The 17,866-nt window shown below is 47.3% G+C and overlaps 1 protein-coding gene across 6 annotated transcripts in view; it reads right to left on the bottom strand.

Moving 5' to 3' along the window:
- The window catches only part of XRRA1 (X-ray radiation resistance associated 1), a 52,748-nt gene that overhangs the window by 19,602 nt on the left and 15,280 nt on the right, over nt 1–17,866 (bottom strand). For 4 of the 6 annotated variants that reach the window (XM_074335765.1, XM_074335766.1, XM_019744366.2 and 1 more), the window contains 5 exons: nt 17,447–17,519; nt 14,571–14,668; nt 9,737–9,870; nt 1,022–1,150; nt 145–362 (listed from right to left, as the gene is read on the bottom strand). In XM_074335765.1, the coding sequence (XP_074191866.1) occupies nt 145–362; nt 1,022–1,150; nt 9,737–9,870; nt 14,571–14,668; nt 17,447–17,519 (652 nt within the window). Of the gene's footprint in view, nt 1–144; nt 363–1,021; nt 1,151–9,736; nt 9,871–14,570; nt 14,669–17,446; nt 17,520–17,866 lie in introns of those variants that run through there. The other 2 variants (XM_074335768.1, XM_074335769.1) reach the window with 2 other exon arrangements.

Here is a 17,866-nt window from a genome sequence, read left to right as displayed (position 1 = left end):
TAACTCATGTGAGACCTCCACCTCCCCAGGCCCAGCAGCTTGAGTGCAGCAGCTCCCCAGGGAGCCACAGACTTTTAGAATAAACTCTCAGAAGCGTACTCCCACCCTGGGGCTAGGGACACTGGACCAAAGGGCATCACTCACCCGTCCGGTCAACATCCTTTTTCATGGGCAGTACAGTATAATCTGGTTGCTCCTCTGAGGCCTCAAACATCCATGACTTGGGCTGCAGCACGGATTGGGGCCCTTTCCGAGGACTCCCCATGTCTCCAACCCAATTCCCCGACCCGTCGCGGAGCTGAACCTGCTGTAGGTACGGGATCCGGAAAATCCTGTTTTGGTCCAGGCTTAACTTCTTCAGTCTTCAGTTCAGGAAAGTGAATACAGAATCACAGAAACAATTATACCTCAGGGCCATTTAGCAAGCAACTTTAGGGAAGGAACACGGAATCAGTCTTGGACACTTAGTCCTCTTGTGTGACCTTGAGCCAGTGTGACCTTACCCTCTCTGGGCCTCCATATCCCCATCTCTAAAGCGGGGATGATGTTTATTCACCTTTCAAGGTTCTTGTGAAGATTAAAGGAGACAGTGAAAATGGCCTGGCACAAAGTAGTATTCAGTAAATGGTAGCTAAATCCAAGTAAATTTTCTAGGGATCTAAAGCTTAACCATTGAAGTGCCAGCACTTTCATTACTTGAGCCAAATAGCAGTTAAACTTAACTTTCTGATTCTGTTTTTTCCTGTCTCCTCTCTCAGGGTCAGGATCCTGTCTCCTCCTACCCTCCTTTCTCTTTGCTGCTTCTAATCCAGTCACATAATCAGAAATGCCCGTACTGATGCCCCACTCTTCTGGCTGAGCTAAAGCTCAGAGGGGAGAAATGACTTTCCCATGGCCACACAGCAGAGGTAAGTAGTAGAACTGGAATTTAAACCTGGGCTTTTGTTCCAGAGCAGCACCCAGGGTGTGAGCCGGGCTGGGGGTTATAGAGGACCCTGCAGAGAGAGGCTTGTGGCTTTACCTCCTGAGCCCGGCCAGACTGGCAAAGCAAGTGGGGTTGGAGAGTTTGTTGTCATCGAGCATCAGTGTCTCCAGCGCTGGGAACCTCACACTGTACCTCTTGCTTGTCAGCGATGTTACAGATGCCTCCCTGTGAGTACAAGGATCTTGGGTAAGGAGCAGGAGCAAGGGACAAGCTCCATCACCCCCAGGAAGAAATGGAGGATAAGGAATCGGCAAGTGGTCTAACCCGCTGGGGAACTTTCCTCGTGCAGACAGGGAGATGCAGTTCTCTCCCCGAATGACCCTTGCCACGACCCCACTCACATACACAGTCTTCTGGATGGAGAAAGGTTGCACATGTTCGCTGACAGACTCAGTGTGGGGACAGAGTCCCAGAAAGCAGTTTCCAAGCTCTTGGCCTCACATAGAAAGGTGCTGGCTCAGGTAGCAAATGGCCATCAACTGTGATTGGATGGCCATCAGCTGTGGCTAGTTGGTTGTCAGCTGTAACCAGTGAGCCATTGGCCACTAATATAACTGCTGTGGCTACGCTAGCAGCAAATGGGGGCTAGCAAGAAGATGGTGGCTGAGCCTGCAAGCGGTGCAGTGAGGGTTGCGAACAGTGTGGCTCCTGCTTCCTGTGTCTCCAACCCAGCCGCCAGCGAGAATATAGTAGTATGACTCCCCTACCTATGACTCCGTGGGTGTTCCTTTTTGGCTTAGCCATATCCTGCTTTCTTGTGTGGGGAGCGGGAGCTGAGATCCCGCAGGCCACCCTGCATGACACATGGCGCAGCGAGCAGGGTACGGTGCCGGCCAAAGCTCTCCGAAGGGCAGTGGAGCAGTTTGTGCATATGAACACTCAGTCTCAGGAAGACCAGGAGAGCGGCTGCCGGAGAGCTGGACCCCCGTGGAGGGGTGGGAAGACGTGGACGGTTCCCCAACCAGCATAGGCCGGATAAAGCAAAGGTCGTTGCGGCCCTGTGGGCTGGGAAGTGCTTGCTGAGGCAGCCCGGATGCAGGACTTGTCCCAGGAGGAAAGGCTTGCTGAGTCCTCCGTGGGAGATGCGGGTGAGGTCAAGGTCATCCCTCACCCCCAGGACAGCCCTGGTGAATGACTATGGACTATGGGGAATTGCCTTCCATCCCTAATTTAATGGACAGCTTGACTGTTTGCTTGGGAACATACCACCATGTAGTGGAACTGGCGGATATTTGCTTTTGTCTTGACCAGCCACCATCGAGAATGTGTAAGCACCTTGACTGTGAGTCGCTGTTGTTCCAGCACGGTACCCTGAGAGGCCCAGAGAGAGTGGCAGTACCCTGAGAGGCCCTGGCTGAGTCCAGGAAGTCTGGCTGTGCCCAGAGAGAGTGGCAGTGCCCTGAGAGGCCCTGGCTGAGTCCAGGAAGTCTGGCTGTGCCCAGAGAGAGTGGCAGTGCCCTGAGAGGCCCTGGCTGTGCCCAGGAAGTCGGGCTGTGCCCAGAGAGAGTGGCAGTGCGCTGAGAGCCCTGGCTGAGTCCAGGAAGTCTGGCTGTGCCCAGAAGCACTGGTGGTGCCCTGAGGAACCCTGGCTGTGCCCAGAGAGCCTGGCTGTGTCCAGGATATTGCATTTACCTCCAGGCTCCTCGCACAGGGCCCCTCGCAGAAGATATTTGTCACATAGATTGTGAAGCGAGAGCCTGTAGGGGTGGAGTGTGGGGACAGAGTCCCAGAAAGCAGTTACCAGGCTCTCGGCCACACATAGAAAGGTGCTGGCTCAGGTAGTAAATGGCCATCAACTGTGATTGGATGGCCATCAGCTGTGGCTAGTTGGTCGTCAGCTGTAACCAGTGAGCCATTGGCCACTAATATAACTGCTGTGGCTATGCTAGCAGCAAGTGGGGGCTAGCAAGAAGATGGTGGCTGAGCCTGCAAGCGGTGCAGTGAGGGTTGCGAACAGTGTGGCTCCTGCTTCCTGTTTCTCCAACCCAGCCGCCAGCGAGAATATAGTGGTATGACTCCCCTACCTATGGCTCCGTGGGTGTTCCTTTTTGGCCTCACCATGTCCTGCGTTCTTATGTGGGGAGCAGGAGCAGAGACCCCGCAGGCCACCCCGCATGACAAATGGCGCAGCGAGCAGGGTCTCCTGCACACACTCAGTGAGACTGGTTGGGGCAGGATGGCGGGGGTGGGGGGTGCGGAGTGGGGGGAACTAGTAGTACTCATGGAAAACACCAGAGTGAAGGAGGCATGGACTGAGTTGGGGGGAAGCACTCTGCAGGAAGAACACTGCACATTTTGGGATCAGGGCAGACACCCTTGTATGTGGTATCACCCCAACGATTGGTAACCACGGGAGAACCAGGAGACGATGCCCTTCGCAAGGGCCACAGCTCTGCCCCCGAGTGGAGTAGGTAGGCTGGCTGCACTGAGGCTCTCCTCTAAAGTAACTTCATAAAATGCACACATCAGTAAGGATGGAAAGTCTCTTTTTAAACTCAAACTCTTTGAGGATTCCCAGAAACACCTGAGAGTGGAATTTAACAGGCTGAGGTCCTGAGTCACACAGGTGGAGCAGGAAATAGTGGCATTTTATTAGTAGGTACCACCATTAATTTGACCTCATATTTGTCCCCAGGTGGCTAAGGCCCAGGTAATTCTTTTTAAGTACACAAAGGCAGATGCCTCAAATCATGTCTTCATTCCTCCCTCCAACTCCATCCCCTCCATACACCCTCATACACACACAAACACACTCACACATCCAGTCACAAGTACATATAAACCACAAACAACAAGAGGAAGGGAAAGCAACATTTCTTCAGAGCCTACCAAGCTCCTGGTATTGTGTTAGGGGTTTTATATATGTCATCTCAGAACAGCACTGAGGAGGACGAGCATTACCTCCTTCTCAGATGAGGAAACTCAGTGACTTGCCTAAAGTCTGACAGCTGGCCTGTGGGAGCTCAGGCTTGACTCGAAACCCAGACCCTTTTCTGCAGCACCCACCTTTCACCTCACATCCTCAAGCTCCACGTGGATGACAGTGTGGGGATATGGAAGGGCAGCTGTTGCCTGGACCAGAGAGAGCTTGATGAAGATACAGTTCAAAAGTCCCAAAGGGCTGTGACAGTACACCCAAAGTTAGGAATATTTCAGAGGTGAGTTTAGAGAGGGTATACAGTCATTCATTCATCCATTCACACTCGTGAATTTCTTTAACAGCCATTTACGGAGCTCGGTCCTGGGTGTACAGAGAGAGAAAGAACATCTCCCTCCCCTCCGGTGTCTACAGTCTTGTGCAGGAGGTGGACACACTGCACACAGGTACAAAGCTTGGTGGGAGTCGCCCCCTCTGGTGGGGAGGACCCAGGGAAGGCAATGTTTTAGCTAAACCATGAAGAATGGAGAGAGGGAGAGGGGCAGGGAGAAAAATGATCTCTTTATGGCTGATGCTATTCTATATGTAGAAGCTCTGGGCAGTCATGTTTCCCATCATGGGAACCCCTTACCTGTAAAGAAAAATGAGGCGAGTCAGAGAGAGGAGCAGAAGTCCTGAGAGACAGGACTTCCGGGTGCCCCCATAATGCTCAGGACCTCTATTCTGTATGTCCCTAAAGCATGGCTGTGAGATTCCCCAATGTTCTCCTAGTAAATGTTCTCCTTTACTGTTACTCTAATACTGATGGACTTGGGTAGATTAGAACCATGACAGTTCCAACTAAAAATGGCACAGGTCAGATGTGGTTTCAGATATGGTTGGTGGGAAACTATTCCCAGAGTAGGGAACAGATACAGTTCCAGAGACACTCAACAGAGAAGGAAAGAAGCCTTTGTTCACGCTATTTCAAGGTCATAGAGGACACTTTTCCTCTTCCTGAAAGGACCAACTTTCATACACTGAATTTTTAATTTCTACCCGAAAGCAGTTACAGGCGGCTGCACAGCAGCTCTGTTGATTTATTGTTCACTGGCCAATCTTTATTTTACTCCAGTGAAATATAAAACAGCTAAGAAATAAGCCTTCAAAAAATTCCTCTCACACCCCATAATGGAGAAGCTGGCTCTGTCCTGTCTCTTGTGACAAGTTACAGTGCTTTGCCTTTGAAGTTTCACCGTAATCATAACATAGAAAAGTTTCATTTCGTCTCCAAAACAAATCTTAAAATGGGGCGAGGGGCAGTGAATACATGCGTGAGGAAGGCAAGATGCGAGGCTTCAGAGGAAAGCATCGGGCTCTCCTACGAGCCCTTCCCACGGCAATTTGGAGAGAAAAGCTCTTCGCAGTGGCAGGAATCTGTTAATAGTGGAGAGGCCGAGGTTTCCAGCTGTTTGGAGTGGGGTTGGTGCAAAAGTAATCGCAGTTTTTGCAATTATTTTTTTAATTTTATTTTTTTTTTTCCAAGTCAAGTTGTTGTCCTTTCAATCTTAGTTGTGGAGGGTGCCGTTCAGCTTCAAGTTGTTGTCCTTTCAGTCTTAGTTGTAGAGGGCGCAGCTCAGCTCCAGGTCCAGTTGCCGTTTTCTAGTTGCAGGGGGCGCAGCCCACCTACCCTTGCGGGAGTCGAACAGGCAACCTTGTGGTTGAGAGGACGCGCTCCAACCAACGGAGCCGTCCAGGAGGCAGCTCAGCTCAAGGTGGCATGTTCAATCTTAATTGCAGGGGGCACTGCCCACCATCCCTGCGGGACTCGAGGAATCGAACTGGCAACCTTGTGGTTGAGAGCACACTGGCCCATGTGGGAATTGAACCGGCAGCCTTCAGAGTTAGGAGCATGGAGCTCCAATGGCCTGAATCATGAGGTTGGCCCCTTTGCAATTATTTTTAACCCTTTAAACCATAATTACGTTTGTACCAACCTAGTACCTTCTTTTGGCAACAGGAATTAATACCATCTAAAATCGGATAGGTTTAACTTAATTTTTTTAGAAGCTAAAGCTTGCCCCCATGGCTGTATTCAGGGAGGGGAAATCCATGTGTCACATGAGAAGCAGCATGGGAATGGGGATGAGGAGCCCTGGGCCCTGGTTCTCGGGCTGCTGTTACTTTGCTTGCTGTGCCAGTTCTTGCTGGTATTGAGCGTCTCTGGGCCTGGTCAGTTCCTCTAGCGCCTATTAGGTTGGTGCAAAAGCAATTGCGGTTTTTGCATTTATTTTTAACCTTTTAGACCGCAGTTACTTTTGCACCAACCTATAATGAAGGGGGATTTCTTTTACTTCACATTGTAAGACTGGCTAAAAATATTGCTCAACAGACTGAACCAAGGGCTGCGGCGAACAAGATGAAATTTAGCAAGCTCTAATGTCCGTTCAAAGGTCAGATCAGTGTCTGTGATAAGAAACAGAAAACCCACCATGCCAAACTCAGAATGAAGAAGACCTGGATTAACAGCTTGCCTGTGTAAAAAGAGGACTTAGGATGTGGCTGCTAAAAAAGTAGTGCTCTTTTAGGTGGCGTTAGGAACACGGTGATGAGAAAAAAGGAAGTAACAGTCCCCCTCTGCTTTCTGTTGGTCAAGCCTGAGAGAGCAGAATCGTGTGGTCCAAGGGGAAAGGGAATAGGCCTAATGGGGGAGCTAAAGTATCAGCTGTCAGTCAAAACAAGAGAGCAGTCTAAAGATGGAGTAGGTCAAACACGGTGCCCCTCACGCACCCACACAGAGCGAATAGTGCAATCCATCCGGAAACAGAGACGCAAATAGTTCAGAATAGATGAACTATATCGTGAAATGGGAAAAGGTGGCCAGAAAGGAGGATGAAGAAGCAGGCAGAGTCAGGCCATGAAAAGCCTTGTGATCAATCAATGTTAATGGAGTTTATCTTTAGAACACCTGCAAGCTGCTGGAGGACTTTTAAGCAGGGCGGAGACAGGGCGGTGGGAGAATTAGATGTGTGTCTTAAAAACATCGCTCTGGCTGATGGTAAGAAGGATAGGTTGGGAGGTAAGAAACTGGAGACTCAGACCAAACTGGAGAATAACAGAAACAGGCAAGTTTGAGAACATTTTAGGAAGTACAGTTCATAGCATCTGGTGTTTGAATGGACATGTGGCGTGAGGGAGGGAAGAATTCAGGCTGGTGCTCGGGTCTCTAGTCTGGGCCACTGCACAGTGGATGGAGAGCAGTGACCACCATGGAGGTCAGGGACACAGGAGGAGGAGATTTGGACGTGGTCACTTGTGTGATGAGTTTGGTATGATGAGCAGGATGTATGAGCTCAGAAGACAGAAATGAGGTAGAGAAATAACTAAGACTTGCGGGGGGAAGAGACCATAAGAGTGTAACGATTCAGAGAAACGGTGGGCTGAGAGGACAGCTGGGACCACCAACATCTAAGAGGTTGGCAAAGACGAGGAGTCCACAGAGGAGTGTGGACAGATGAGGGAGAAGAAAATGACAATAATGTTTGTCCGGAGCCTCCCGGCTTTCAAAGCACAATTATTTCTATTGATTCTGATGTAAGTAGGAGTACATTTATTTTCCCCATCTCATATGTGAGGAAATAGAATTGCAGAGTGGTGGAGACTTGCCTCACTTTATGTAACAAGACTTTCCACTGAAAACAACGAGAATAAGGAATAAAATATAAAAACAAAAAAGACCTATCCATTAAAAACATGTAGGAGACGTGAAGAGAGGAAGGGAGTAGTAGAATGCCAAAATCTAATAATCCAGAGACAGAAACTGAGCAGAAGAAGCCACTTTTGCCTCCAGGATATTTGCTGATCTTGTTGAAACAGGAGGGGCACGTAATTGGAGACCCCCTGCATGAACCTGGGACCCTAGAGAGACACACCCTCAGGGGAGAGGGAACCAGAACTACACCCATTGCCCTCATCCCACAGCCTGGGCAAGGCTGCCTTGGAGTAAATAAACGGGAGTGGGGAGGCAGACTGGTCCTCTCACAAAAGTGTAGCCGAAGTTTGTATCATCAGAGTAATTCAGAAAATATCAAGCTAGTTTAGTTTAGTTTAAAATGGTTCCATACTGAGTGCCCCTAGGCACCTGGCCAAAATAAACGGGAAGGTTTATGGTATTGCAGACTAAATAATGTGGGCTGGGGCAGCTTGGTGGCTCAGTTGGTTAGAGCGCAGTACTTATAACATCAAGGTCACTGGTTCAATTCCCACACGGGCCAGTGAGCTGCGCCCTCCACAACTAGATTGAAAACAACAACTTGACTCGGAGCTGATGGGTCCTGGAAAAACACACTGTTCCCCAATATTCCCCAATAGAAGAAGAAGAAGGAAGAGGAAGGAGGAAGAAGGAAGAAGAAGAAGGTGGGTCAACTCTTCCCCGAGTGTAGATTAGAAAATCCAGACAAAATAGTTACATCAAAAACAATCTTCTTTAAGGTATCTGGGAACTAACCACCTGTAAAAAAAAAATTGGGGGGGCGGAGGGCAAGATTTGGAAGAAGAAACGCATAGGAGTTCATGCAATATTTGGGGCCACTTTTTCCCTAGGGTTGTGTGTTGATTCATTCCAGAAGTGGTGGAGAGGCTGAAAGCCTCACAGCCAACACAAAGGGTCTAGGAGTTAATGAATGCAAATGAGAGCAGCTCCTCTTACAGTTACGAGTATACTTCATGATTCACCTGCAGCATTTTTGCTTCTCATTCCTGCAACTTGGAGCCCTTCTGAGTTAGAGGTCTTAGTTTCCTAAGAAACAATGCTTTTCCAGGGGACACAAGAACAGTTCCACCTAACTGGAAGTTGAGTTTGCAACTGGCCCCCTGGGTTTCTCATTCCATTGAACCAACAGGCAGGAAAAGAGGGGTTTCCTACGTTGGCTGGGTGATTGATACTGATTGTCAAAAGTAGATATGATTACTGTTATACTTTGAGGACAAAAAGGAGTATGTGTAGAATACAGGGAATTATGTGTTGGTCTTCTCAGAAGCGTCATGTCCATTAGTCAAAGTTAATGGAATTTCTACAAGATTAAAAGAGTTCGGGAGAGGGATGGTGATGGTTGCACAACAATTTGAATGTACCTAATGCCATTGAACTGTACATTTATTCTGATAGAGAAAGGAGGAGGGTCTGAGCTAGCCTTTGGAGTATATACAGAATCTACACAAAAAGAGAATGTAATGGTCGTGTAAGTGTGCTCTGTGGAGTTAGGTCGACTTGGTTCAAATACTGGCTCTGCCACTTACTAGCTTTGTAACTCTGGGTGAGTTATTTAACCTGTCTGTGCCTCGATTTCCTTGTCTATAAAATTGGAATAATAATAGGACACCTACCCTGTAGGGTTGTTGTGAGGAGTCAATGAGTTAATATGCGTTAAGTGCTGAGAACAGTGTCTGGCACATAGTAAGCACCACATATGTGTTACTATTATAAAGATACCATAAACCTCTGGCCAGAAGGCATGGCCTCAGCATATGTGCAGAATGGGAATATGGAAAGCTTATTTAGAGGGTGCGTGAAAGGGAATAGTCTGGTGAGAGCAATATCTACAATTAACCAAAGACCAATCACAGGCAGGGAAAGTGACTAGTCAGACACCTGTTTCTCTCCTAATAGCACAGAGGAGCAGGGGACACCTATGTGAGGCCCCCCATCCTTTGGGGCCCTGCTCCCATGGTTGCCTTTTCTGGGAGCTTCAGTAGGTGGCATTCTCCCTGCTTTGAGCACTCAGCCTGTCTTTACAGAACTTCCAAGCTGCTATGGACTATTTCCTTGGACACTTGTGCCCAGACAAAAGTTCACAAGGGAACACATGGGGCGGAGTCTGGGATATAGGACTTACTGCTCTGCGACAGCCATGTTCGGTGGCAAGGAGGTGAGCCCGTTGCCTGTGAGGAGCAGGACACGGAGGTGCGGCAGAATCCCCAGATCACAGATGGCCTCCGCAGTCAGGCTGTTGAAGGAGAGGTCCAGGAACTACGGTACAAAGACAAAAGATGGGGGAACAGAAACACGATGCGTGACAGTGATGTTCTCACATGAGGCAGGAGCTAGCTACTTTTTTTTAAACCTTCCAGGAGACCCCCATCCCCCAGAGGCTAAAACCCTCCTGACTCTCTGGGTTAACATTTAAGGTCTACTAGAGTCAGTTACCAACCTGTCTGCCAGCCTTAGCTCCCACTGCAAACCTTTGTTCATCCTTGGGTGCTGGCCAAGGTGACTCCTCCCCATTCCTTGTCTCACCCCAATCTTTGCTGGAGCTTTTCAGTCAACCAGAAATGCCCTTTCTCCATGTTTCTCAATCCAAGCCCCAAAAGACCAGCTCAAAAGCTGCCTCCTTATAAAACCTTTCCTAATTCTCCAGCCAGATGGAATCTCTTCCTCCACTGACTTTGAGATGCTTTATCTACACTGCTCTGGGGGTCTTTCTCAGAGTCGGCCTGGTATCTGCAGAAGCTGGACAGGTGTCTGAGGAACAGGAATATTGATACACGGATGGGCCTACAGAGTCCTGCACATAGCGGTGGACTAGACCACAAACTCTCTGAGGGCAAGGGCCATGCCGCTATATCTCTGTATCTTATAACCTAGCTTAGGACCTGGCTAGTAGGTACACATAAAAAAAGAAAATCAGCTGAAATGAACTGGCTTATGAGGACAATGCCCCAAACTGTCACCCCATCATCCACCACCTTCTAAATGACCACCTAGATTAATGAGATAGTTGACTGGGGTCAGGGGGCCAGTCAGGAAACCGAGTTTCTCTCAAAGACCAAGGCAATTGGGATAAATGATGTCAGCCCAGTCTTTGTTCTCTCTCTTCTGAGCCTCTCTAGACATTCACTTTAGCTCTTATGTACACGTCTGCTTCCCTCCACCTACAACACCCTTTGAAGCCTGTTGGATGGGGCTGGTATCAGCGCCTTACCAGCTGGTGCAGGAGCAAGGTCTGTGGTCGACCACTTAAGTGTTACATAGTCAGACTTTGTCTAGGTACAAGTATCCGTACAACTGACTGCGGGTCATCACAGGCCAGAGGACCAGGTTTGGTCTGACTCCACTGTAGTAATGAATCAATGGGCTCGGTAGACCTGGCTAATTGTGTGATCTTGGGCAAATTACCTAACCTGAGCTTCCTTATCTATAAAGTGGAAATAATAATGGGCTCTTATGAGGAACTGTGTAGGGAAAGCCTTTATCTTAAGCATGGCATGTGGTACTAGGAAATGTTTGCTGTTGGCTGTCATCCTCCTCGCCGCCATCCCTGCATTCAAGGCCCCTATACTGAAGGCAGACTTTGAACCAGTCCTGCCTTCTGACAGTTCACAGCCTAGCCGGGCAGCTAGATACATATATGTGTCTGTTAAGGAGCAATGCTACTGGCAGCGATGTCTGAGCACAGACCAAATGGGGGCACAAGGAAGGAATGGTCAGCTCCACCAGGTCCAAGTGGGCTGCACAGAGCTTAAGCTGTCCTCAGAGACTGGTTGGTATTTTGTTAAGAACAAAAAGGCATGCAGTGTAGCACGTGGCATGGACAGAAGCCAGGAGGCAGGAGGCAGCCTTTCTCGTTCCTAGAACTGCAAATGGTCTGGCTATCACTCCCTAGAGTGCATGTCATAAGAGAGAGTGTGATAAGACTGGACAGGCCATGACAGGTGCCAAGCACCTAACGAGTGCCAGGTTCATGACGCCAGCAGCAAATTCCAAGTTTTGAGATTTCACACGAAGGGGTGATCCCACTTGGCAGGGGCAAAGAGAGAAGCCTTCAAGGAGGAAGACCTGGAAAGCTAGCTTGGCTAAGCACAGGTAAGGAAGGTGGGGAAAATTCTCTCCCTCATACCCACATGTGGGCAGTCAACAGACAATGGATTTTACCTCCTTAACATCTCTCATACTTGTTCCCTCCAACCAATTTTTCATAGAGCGGCCATAGAGGTTTTTCTAAAATACAGTTCTGACCCAACTACTCCTCAGCTCCAAACCCTATTATCCAGAGGATAAGGTTCAAATTCCTTAGCAAGGCTTCAAGGCTCTCCACGGTCTCTCTTCTGTGACCTCTCCTGGCTCATCTATCACGACACTCTACTGTGTCTCACTCTCCGTTCAAACCATACTGAGCTGTTTCACCCATGTTCTAGCTCAGGGGTTGGCAAACTAAGGCCTGTGAGCCAAATCCAACCTGCTGCCTATTTGGTTTGGCCTATGAGCTAAGAATGATTTTCACATTTTTAAATGGTTGAAAAAAATCAATAGAAGAATAACATTATGTGAAAATTATGTGACGTTTTACGGGAACACAGCCCTGCTCATTTGTTTATGTATCGTCTGTGGCTGCTTTCCTTCTACAACAGCAGAGTTGACTAGATATGACCATATGGACCGCAAAGCCTAAAATATTTTCTGTCTGGCCACCTGCAGAAAAAGTTTGCTGACCCTTGTTCTAGCTGCTTTGGCTATTTAATGTTAGGTACAAATTTGCTTTCCATAGAATTAAGGGCAGCTCAAAGAAATGAATAGCCTTAGAATCGCAGGTCACAGAATTTCACAGTGGGCCCAGAATTGACAGCGGGGGAACTTAAGTCCCAGAGAGGGTGAGTTATTTGGCCAAGAAGGTATGCCACAGTAGTGGCAGCATCAAGACTAGAAATGAGGTCTCCAGACTCTCAGGGCAGGGCTCCAGCGGACCCTTTTTCAGACCTGGTTGCAGGGAGTCAAATCATGGCAAAGTTAAGTTCTTCTAAATTGACTCCTGAAGAATTCTACTCTGGCAGCCTTTCTGGCAAACAAGGGCAGTAGATTCCAAACCTGGCTACTGTATCTGCGGAGTCACATCACGTTTTATCCCACATCAAAGTAGTCATTACCGTGAGCTGCATGCTCAGGACATTTGACAGGTTTATTATTTTTCTTAGAGAGAGTTCTTGCAAATCACAGAGAGGTGAAAACAAATGATTGGCCAAGATATTTGCTCTTCTCATTTATATTCTGCATTGTGACTTTGGTCTGCTTTATAAATTCCCTTGGGTAAGGCTGGGTTTCCTGGATAAATAATCTTCATCAGAAGCTATCAAACGATGAAGTAGGGACTCCAAGAAGTCAATCATCAGGAAGCAGTAGATCCAAGCTAGTCGGCTGTGGGGGCTGAGCCTGTCGTCATGTCTCCTCCCCACGGCCCACTGGCGCTTAAAATACGGGTTTGAAATGGTAGGGGTGAGGAAGTCAAGACACCTGGCACGCACGACACACAGGAGCTCAATAACTACTTTTTAAAAAGTAAAATAACGAATAAAAGGAAGTTCATCAGAAGCTCCCAGACCTTGTGGTCAGGGTAGTGGCTCCCTGTATCTCTAGAGCATCTGGAACCTGTTTCCCACTATCTATACTAACATCTGGTACAAAATGTTTCTAACATAGCACAACATTGCATCAGTTGTAAATTTACTCTTTCGGTTTTACTGGACTTTCAGGAGCTATGCTTTCTGCGCAAGTATGAGGACGACTCCTGTTGCAAATTACAGAAATCCCTGTTATCCTCAATATAACTTGAAACCACGGAGAGCAGGTACCATCACATTCAGTGTAGCATGCTCTAAGAATGCAAAAATGTATACTCTGTTTTCACGAAGATTGCCATCCCAAGCAGTTAAAAGTTTTTAAAACTTTGGCATATAAAAGACATCAACTTTCTCTCTGGCAATACCAAGTGAGGCTTTTGTGAAGAATGGCTGACCACTGATGTTTGCAGAGTAAATAATTTAAGTGACCACCTCCTTGGGGTCAACCCCAAGATTCATGACAGGCAGACATTTTGCTGAGGTTTGAATCGGAAGCACTTCTACTATAAGGCCAACATGTGGGGAAGAGTCGGTCAAGCAGTGAGTGAGCCTGGCCCCATGCCCAGCCCCACATCTTGCTCCAGCTTTGTTCTCTACTCTCCAATCATATAGACTCTCAGGTAGTTACAAAAGCTCTGTTTCTTTCTGAAAAGTAGTACTAAAGTTTTCATGGAAGTGGAAGAGGTGAATAACTCGAAGTATGAGAACATACATAGAAAAATCCATGACTCTGGGAAATTTAACTTAGGAGAAAGCCGAGAATACAAACAGATTTTTCTGTATTTTTGAAGCGGGGGTTTGGAGAACAGCTGTGTAGGCTACAGAACTCATAGGAGCCCTATTTTATCTCATACTCATCTCTGGGCCTCTGGACTAGGCCTGTAGCCTGCCTTATCCAAGCCCACTGGACCCAATCGGGCCCAGTTAGATCAGGATGGAATCAGTCCATAATTCTCTAGTTCAGCTGGTCCAATCTGCTGTGCCTAGCACTTAACCTCCATGGCTCTTGAACCCCCACTGGACTCAGATCGCCCTTTAAACTCTCCTTCCTATAGTACTCTGTTGAAATTCACTTTTCTTCACAGACTTCTTTGGCATTTATTTTCCACAACCATGCACCATGGCCATGGGTATAATATATTCTCATCTATTTGCCACCGCTGCCACCGCCACCAAAACCACCCTACCCCAGAGGGCTGCCCTGAAGCAAGGGTCTGGCCCTATGGTAAAGGCCCAGACAGCCCCTTCCCAATAGTTGTAAGCAGAAGAGAGAGACCCCTACATCCATTCCTAACAGGAAAACAGGTGGGCACCCAAAACTCCCTACCTCCAACTTACTTCCAAGAACTTAAAGTCTCCGTATTTCACATAGACTGTTTTGATGCCGTTAAATGCGAGCTCCAGTTCCTTTAAGGCTGGAAACGTGTTAAATGCCTCTATAGGGGGAGGAGAAAGAGAGAACCTGTAGCTTGTGAAAGACTTAAAAGATATTAACAGTGGTCATTTACTGGGCTCCCGAGTGGGTTAGGCAAGGCACCGTGTAAGGTGCTTTATATCCATAGCCTCTAAACCTCTAACAACCCTAAAAGATAAGGATTACGACTTCCATTCTACTGCTGAGGATTGCAGGCTCAGCTAGGCTAAGTGATTTGCTAGAAATGGAATTGATGGTAAGTGGAAGGGCCGAGAACTGAACCTACGTCTGTCTAACTCCAAAGCCCATTTAAAAATGTATAATAAAATATAATAAAAATAATTTCTTATAAAAGTAAAACATGCCACAAAAAATAACACTGAAAACTAACCGTTCCATTTAATCTCAACATCCAGAGATAACTACTGAAAGTAACATATATACTCCAGACTTTTTCTTATGTGTGTACTGAAACACACATGTGCTTCTTTTTATAAAAATGGAATCGTACCATTCACATTGTACTGTAACCTGCTTTTTTTTCCCCTTAACACCATCTCAAAACATATTGTGCTGGATAATGTCTGAATTATGTTCTATAGTATAGACATACTCTAGTTCATTTAACCATTCCCCTATTAATAGCTTTTAGGCTCTCTGGATACAAGATAAAAACACTTGCCCACTTCTGCATGATAACTGGGCGTTGGATTAACTGCCCAGCCCGCTCCTCTGCTAACCTGCAAGCAATGGTATGGTAACTGTGTTACTAGGCAACATTGCTGGGGTAAAAATGACCCCAGATCAGTAAATCACAACAGGGCTCGGAGAAACTATAAGTGAGCAAGAAACATGTGAAGGAGGCACCGTAACTCTGGGCTTCCCTGTGTGATGCCTCCTATAGTTGGACATGTGCTTTGCAGGGACTCCAGGGGCTAAGTCTATGGAGTGTTACAATGGCTATTTGCTCCTGTAGAGAAGGAGGTTTCTAAGCCAGAGTGGCTGCCGCATTCACCCAGTGAGAGTCTCGTTGTCTTGGACCCAAGCTGGGGGCCACAGAGAATGGCTCACAGGTGTCTGCATGGACTGCTACATGAAAAGCTATGAGGACTTCAGGAAAGAGGAAAGCAGATGCCGTGGGGCTGGCATACTGTGTGGAATTCCTGAGGGCCTTCTAAGTGAACCTGGTGCCAAGTGTAGCCTGTGAAGGGCTTGTGCATCGGCACGGTCGGGAGAGACTAATAAAAAGACTGCTTGGTGGACCTTTTAGGATGTTTCCAATGAATATCCTTGTACAAGTGTGTTTCTGTAGAATACATTCCTAGAAGTGGAGCAACTAGATGAAAGGCAATGACTATTTTAAGAGACAATGTGAAATTGCCTTCCGGAGATGTTGCACTAATTTATTACACTTCTGCCAGCTGAATACGAGAGTATCCATTTCCCTACCAATGCCAGCTGTCATCAGTCCTCATTTTTGCCCATATTTGATAGGTAGAAAATAGTATTTTAATGCTGTTTTAATGATTAGCAAGGTTGCACATCTTTTCATATGCCTGTTGGCTTTTGTATTGCAAGTCCATGTTCCTGACAGACCACACTGTTTCCTCAAGGTCAGGGACTTCATCACATGCTTCTTTTAAAACACCCCTCACACTCAGTGGATTCAAAATGAACTCACTCTGTTCCTCCCCGAACCTGCCTCTCCCCTAGTGCTCTCTGTCTCAGTAAATAACCTTGGTTCCTCCCTCTCCACATGCCCATTAGTCACCGAGTCCTGTTGTTCCTGTCTTCTCCTAAGTCTCTCGCTCTGTATTCCCTTCACCCCTATTGCCACGGCCTGGCTCAGGCTTCACCCCTTCTCTCTGGAAAAAGAAAACCGTCTCCCAGATTTCCTGGCCTCTGTCTTCTCGTATGATTCACCCTCATCACAGCCACCGCTGAGCCTCTCTATTTAAAAGCCTTCCAAGGCTCTCTTTGCCTGCGGGATTGAGCCCAAGTCACTCAGGCCCTTGATAACCTAGTCCCTGCCAACCTTTCTAGTCCCCATTCTCTCCTGCCTGTATCCCTTGCAAACATACCAAGCCTCTTCAGGGACCCTGACTGGGCACTGCCTCCCACATCTGCTCTGTCAACCTGAAATGGGCCTCCTTACTTTCTAATGCCTGCGTCTCTCCTATTCATTTTTTAGGTCTCAGCTTAGGTTCTCTTCTCTCAAGTTTCTCCTGACACTCTGGACTGAGTTGATGACCCACTTATATGCTTGTGTAGCATTTTCTGATGGCTTCTATCACTGACTGCACTTACTGTATTCTGCTGTAACCGTGTCTGAGCCCGTGACTCCCACCAAACTATGACTCACCAGAATAGGACCCGGACACATTCATTTCTATAAGCCAAGCGTTCATACAGTCCTGACACCCAGCAGGGGTCGCTGTGGATTTGCTGATAAACAAGAAGGCTTTATGCTCCAATGGGAGCTCTTAGGGCTTAAAAAACGTTCTATGCCTACCTCACCTCAGCCTACCAGACATCCTGCCTTGGGGAGGAAAAAAAACGAAGGGAATTATCTACATTTACAAACAGAGAAGCAACAGCTCACAGAGAAATGTTCTAAGTAGGTGGTGTCCACTCTGGGCTAAAATCCAGGTCTGTGTGTACTCCAGCACCCAGCGTATTACGCTCCATAAAAGAGATACGTGGCCAGTCGTGGATGGGCTGACAGGCAAGTTCTAACACGAACAACTGGCTGTGCTGGCCAAGAGGCAGAAGACAGTCTTCAGGAAGAAAAAGAGCTCACCTAGAGGCAGCAGGTTTTCTGAGGCATTGATGTAAATCACGCAATGAAAATGCTTGAAGTCTTTTTCCTTAGCCTGTGGGAAGGCATTTCGAAAGAATGTTCAGAAAAGTATAGTGAATGGTGCCCTGAAGACCCATGTAACCCTTATCCAGCTTTATTAAGTCTGAATACTTTTCTGTCTTTGCTTCAAATTTCTTTAAAGAAATAGAACGTTTCAGAGTGACCCCCACCCTCAATATGTCCCTCCCCAATTGCATTCTTTTTTTCCCTTTCTCCTACAGACAACAGCGATCCTGAATTGGTGATTATCATTCCCACACCTGTTTTATACTTTATTACATATATATGTATCCATAAGCCATATATACAGAGGGTGCCAAAAAATGTATACACATTCTAAGGAAGGGGAAAACTGTATTA

This window comes from Rhinolophus sinicus, linkage group LG06 (assembly GCF_036562045.2).
Source record: "Rhinolophus sinicus isolate RSC01 linkage group LG06, ASM3656204v1, whole genome shotgun sequence".
In the NCBI taxonomy this organism is placed as follows: domain Eukaryota; kingdom Metazoa; phylum Chordata; class Mammalia; order Chiroptera; family Rhinolophidae; genus Rhinolophus; species Rhinolophus sinicus.
The sequence above is the reverse complement of the archived record's forward strand: the minus strand, read 5'-3'. Positions and strand labels throughout refer to the sequence as shown.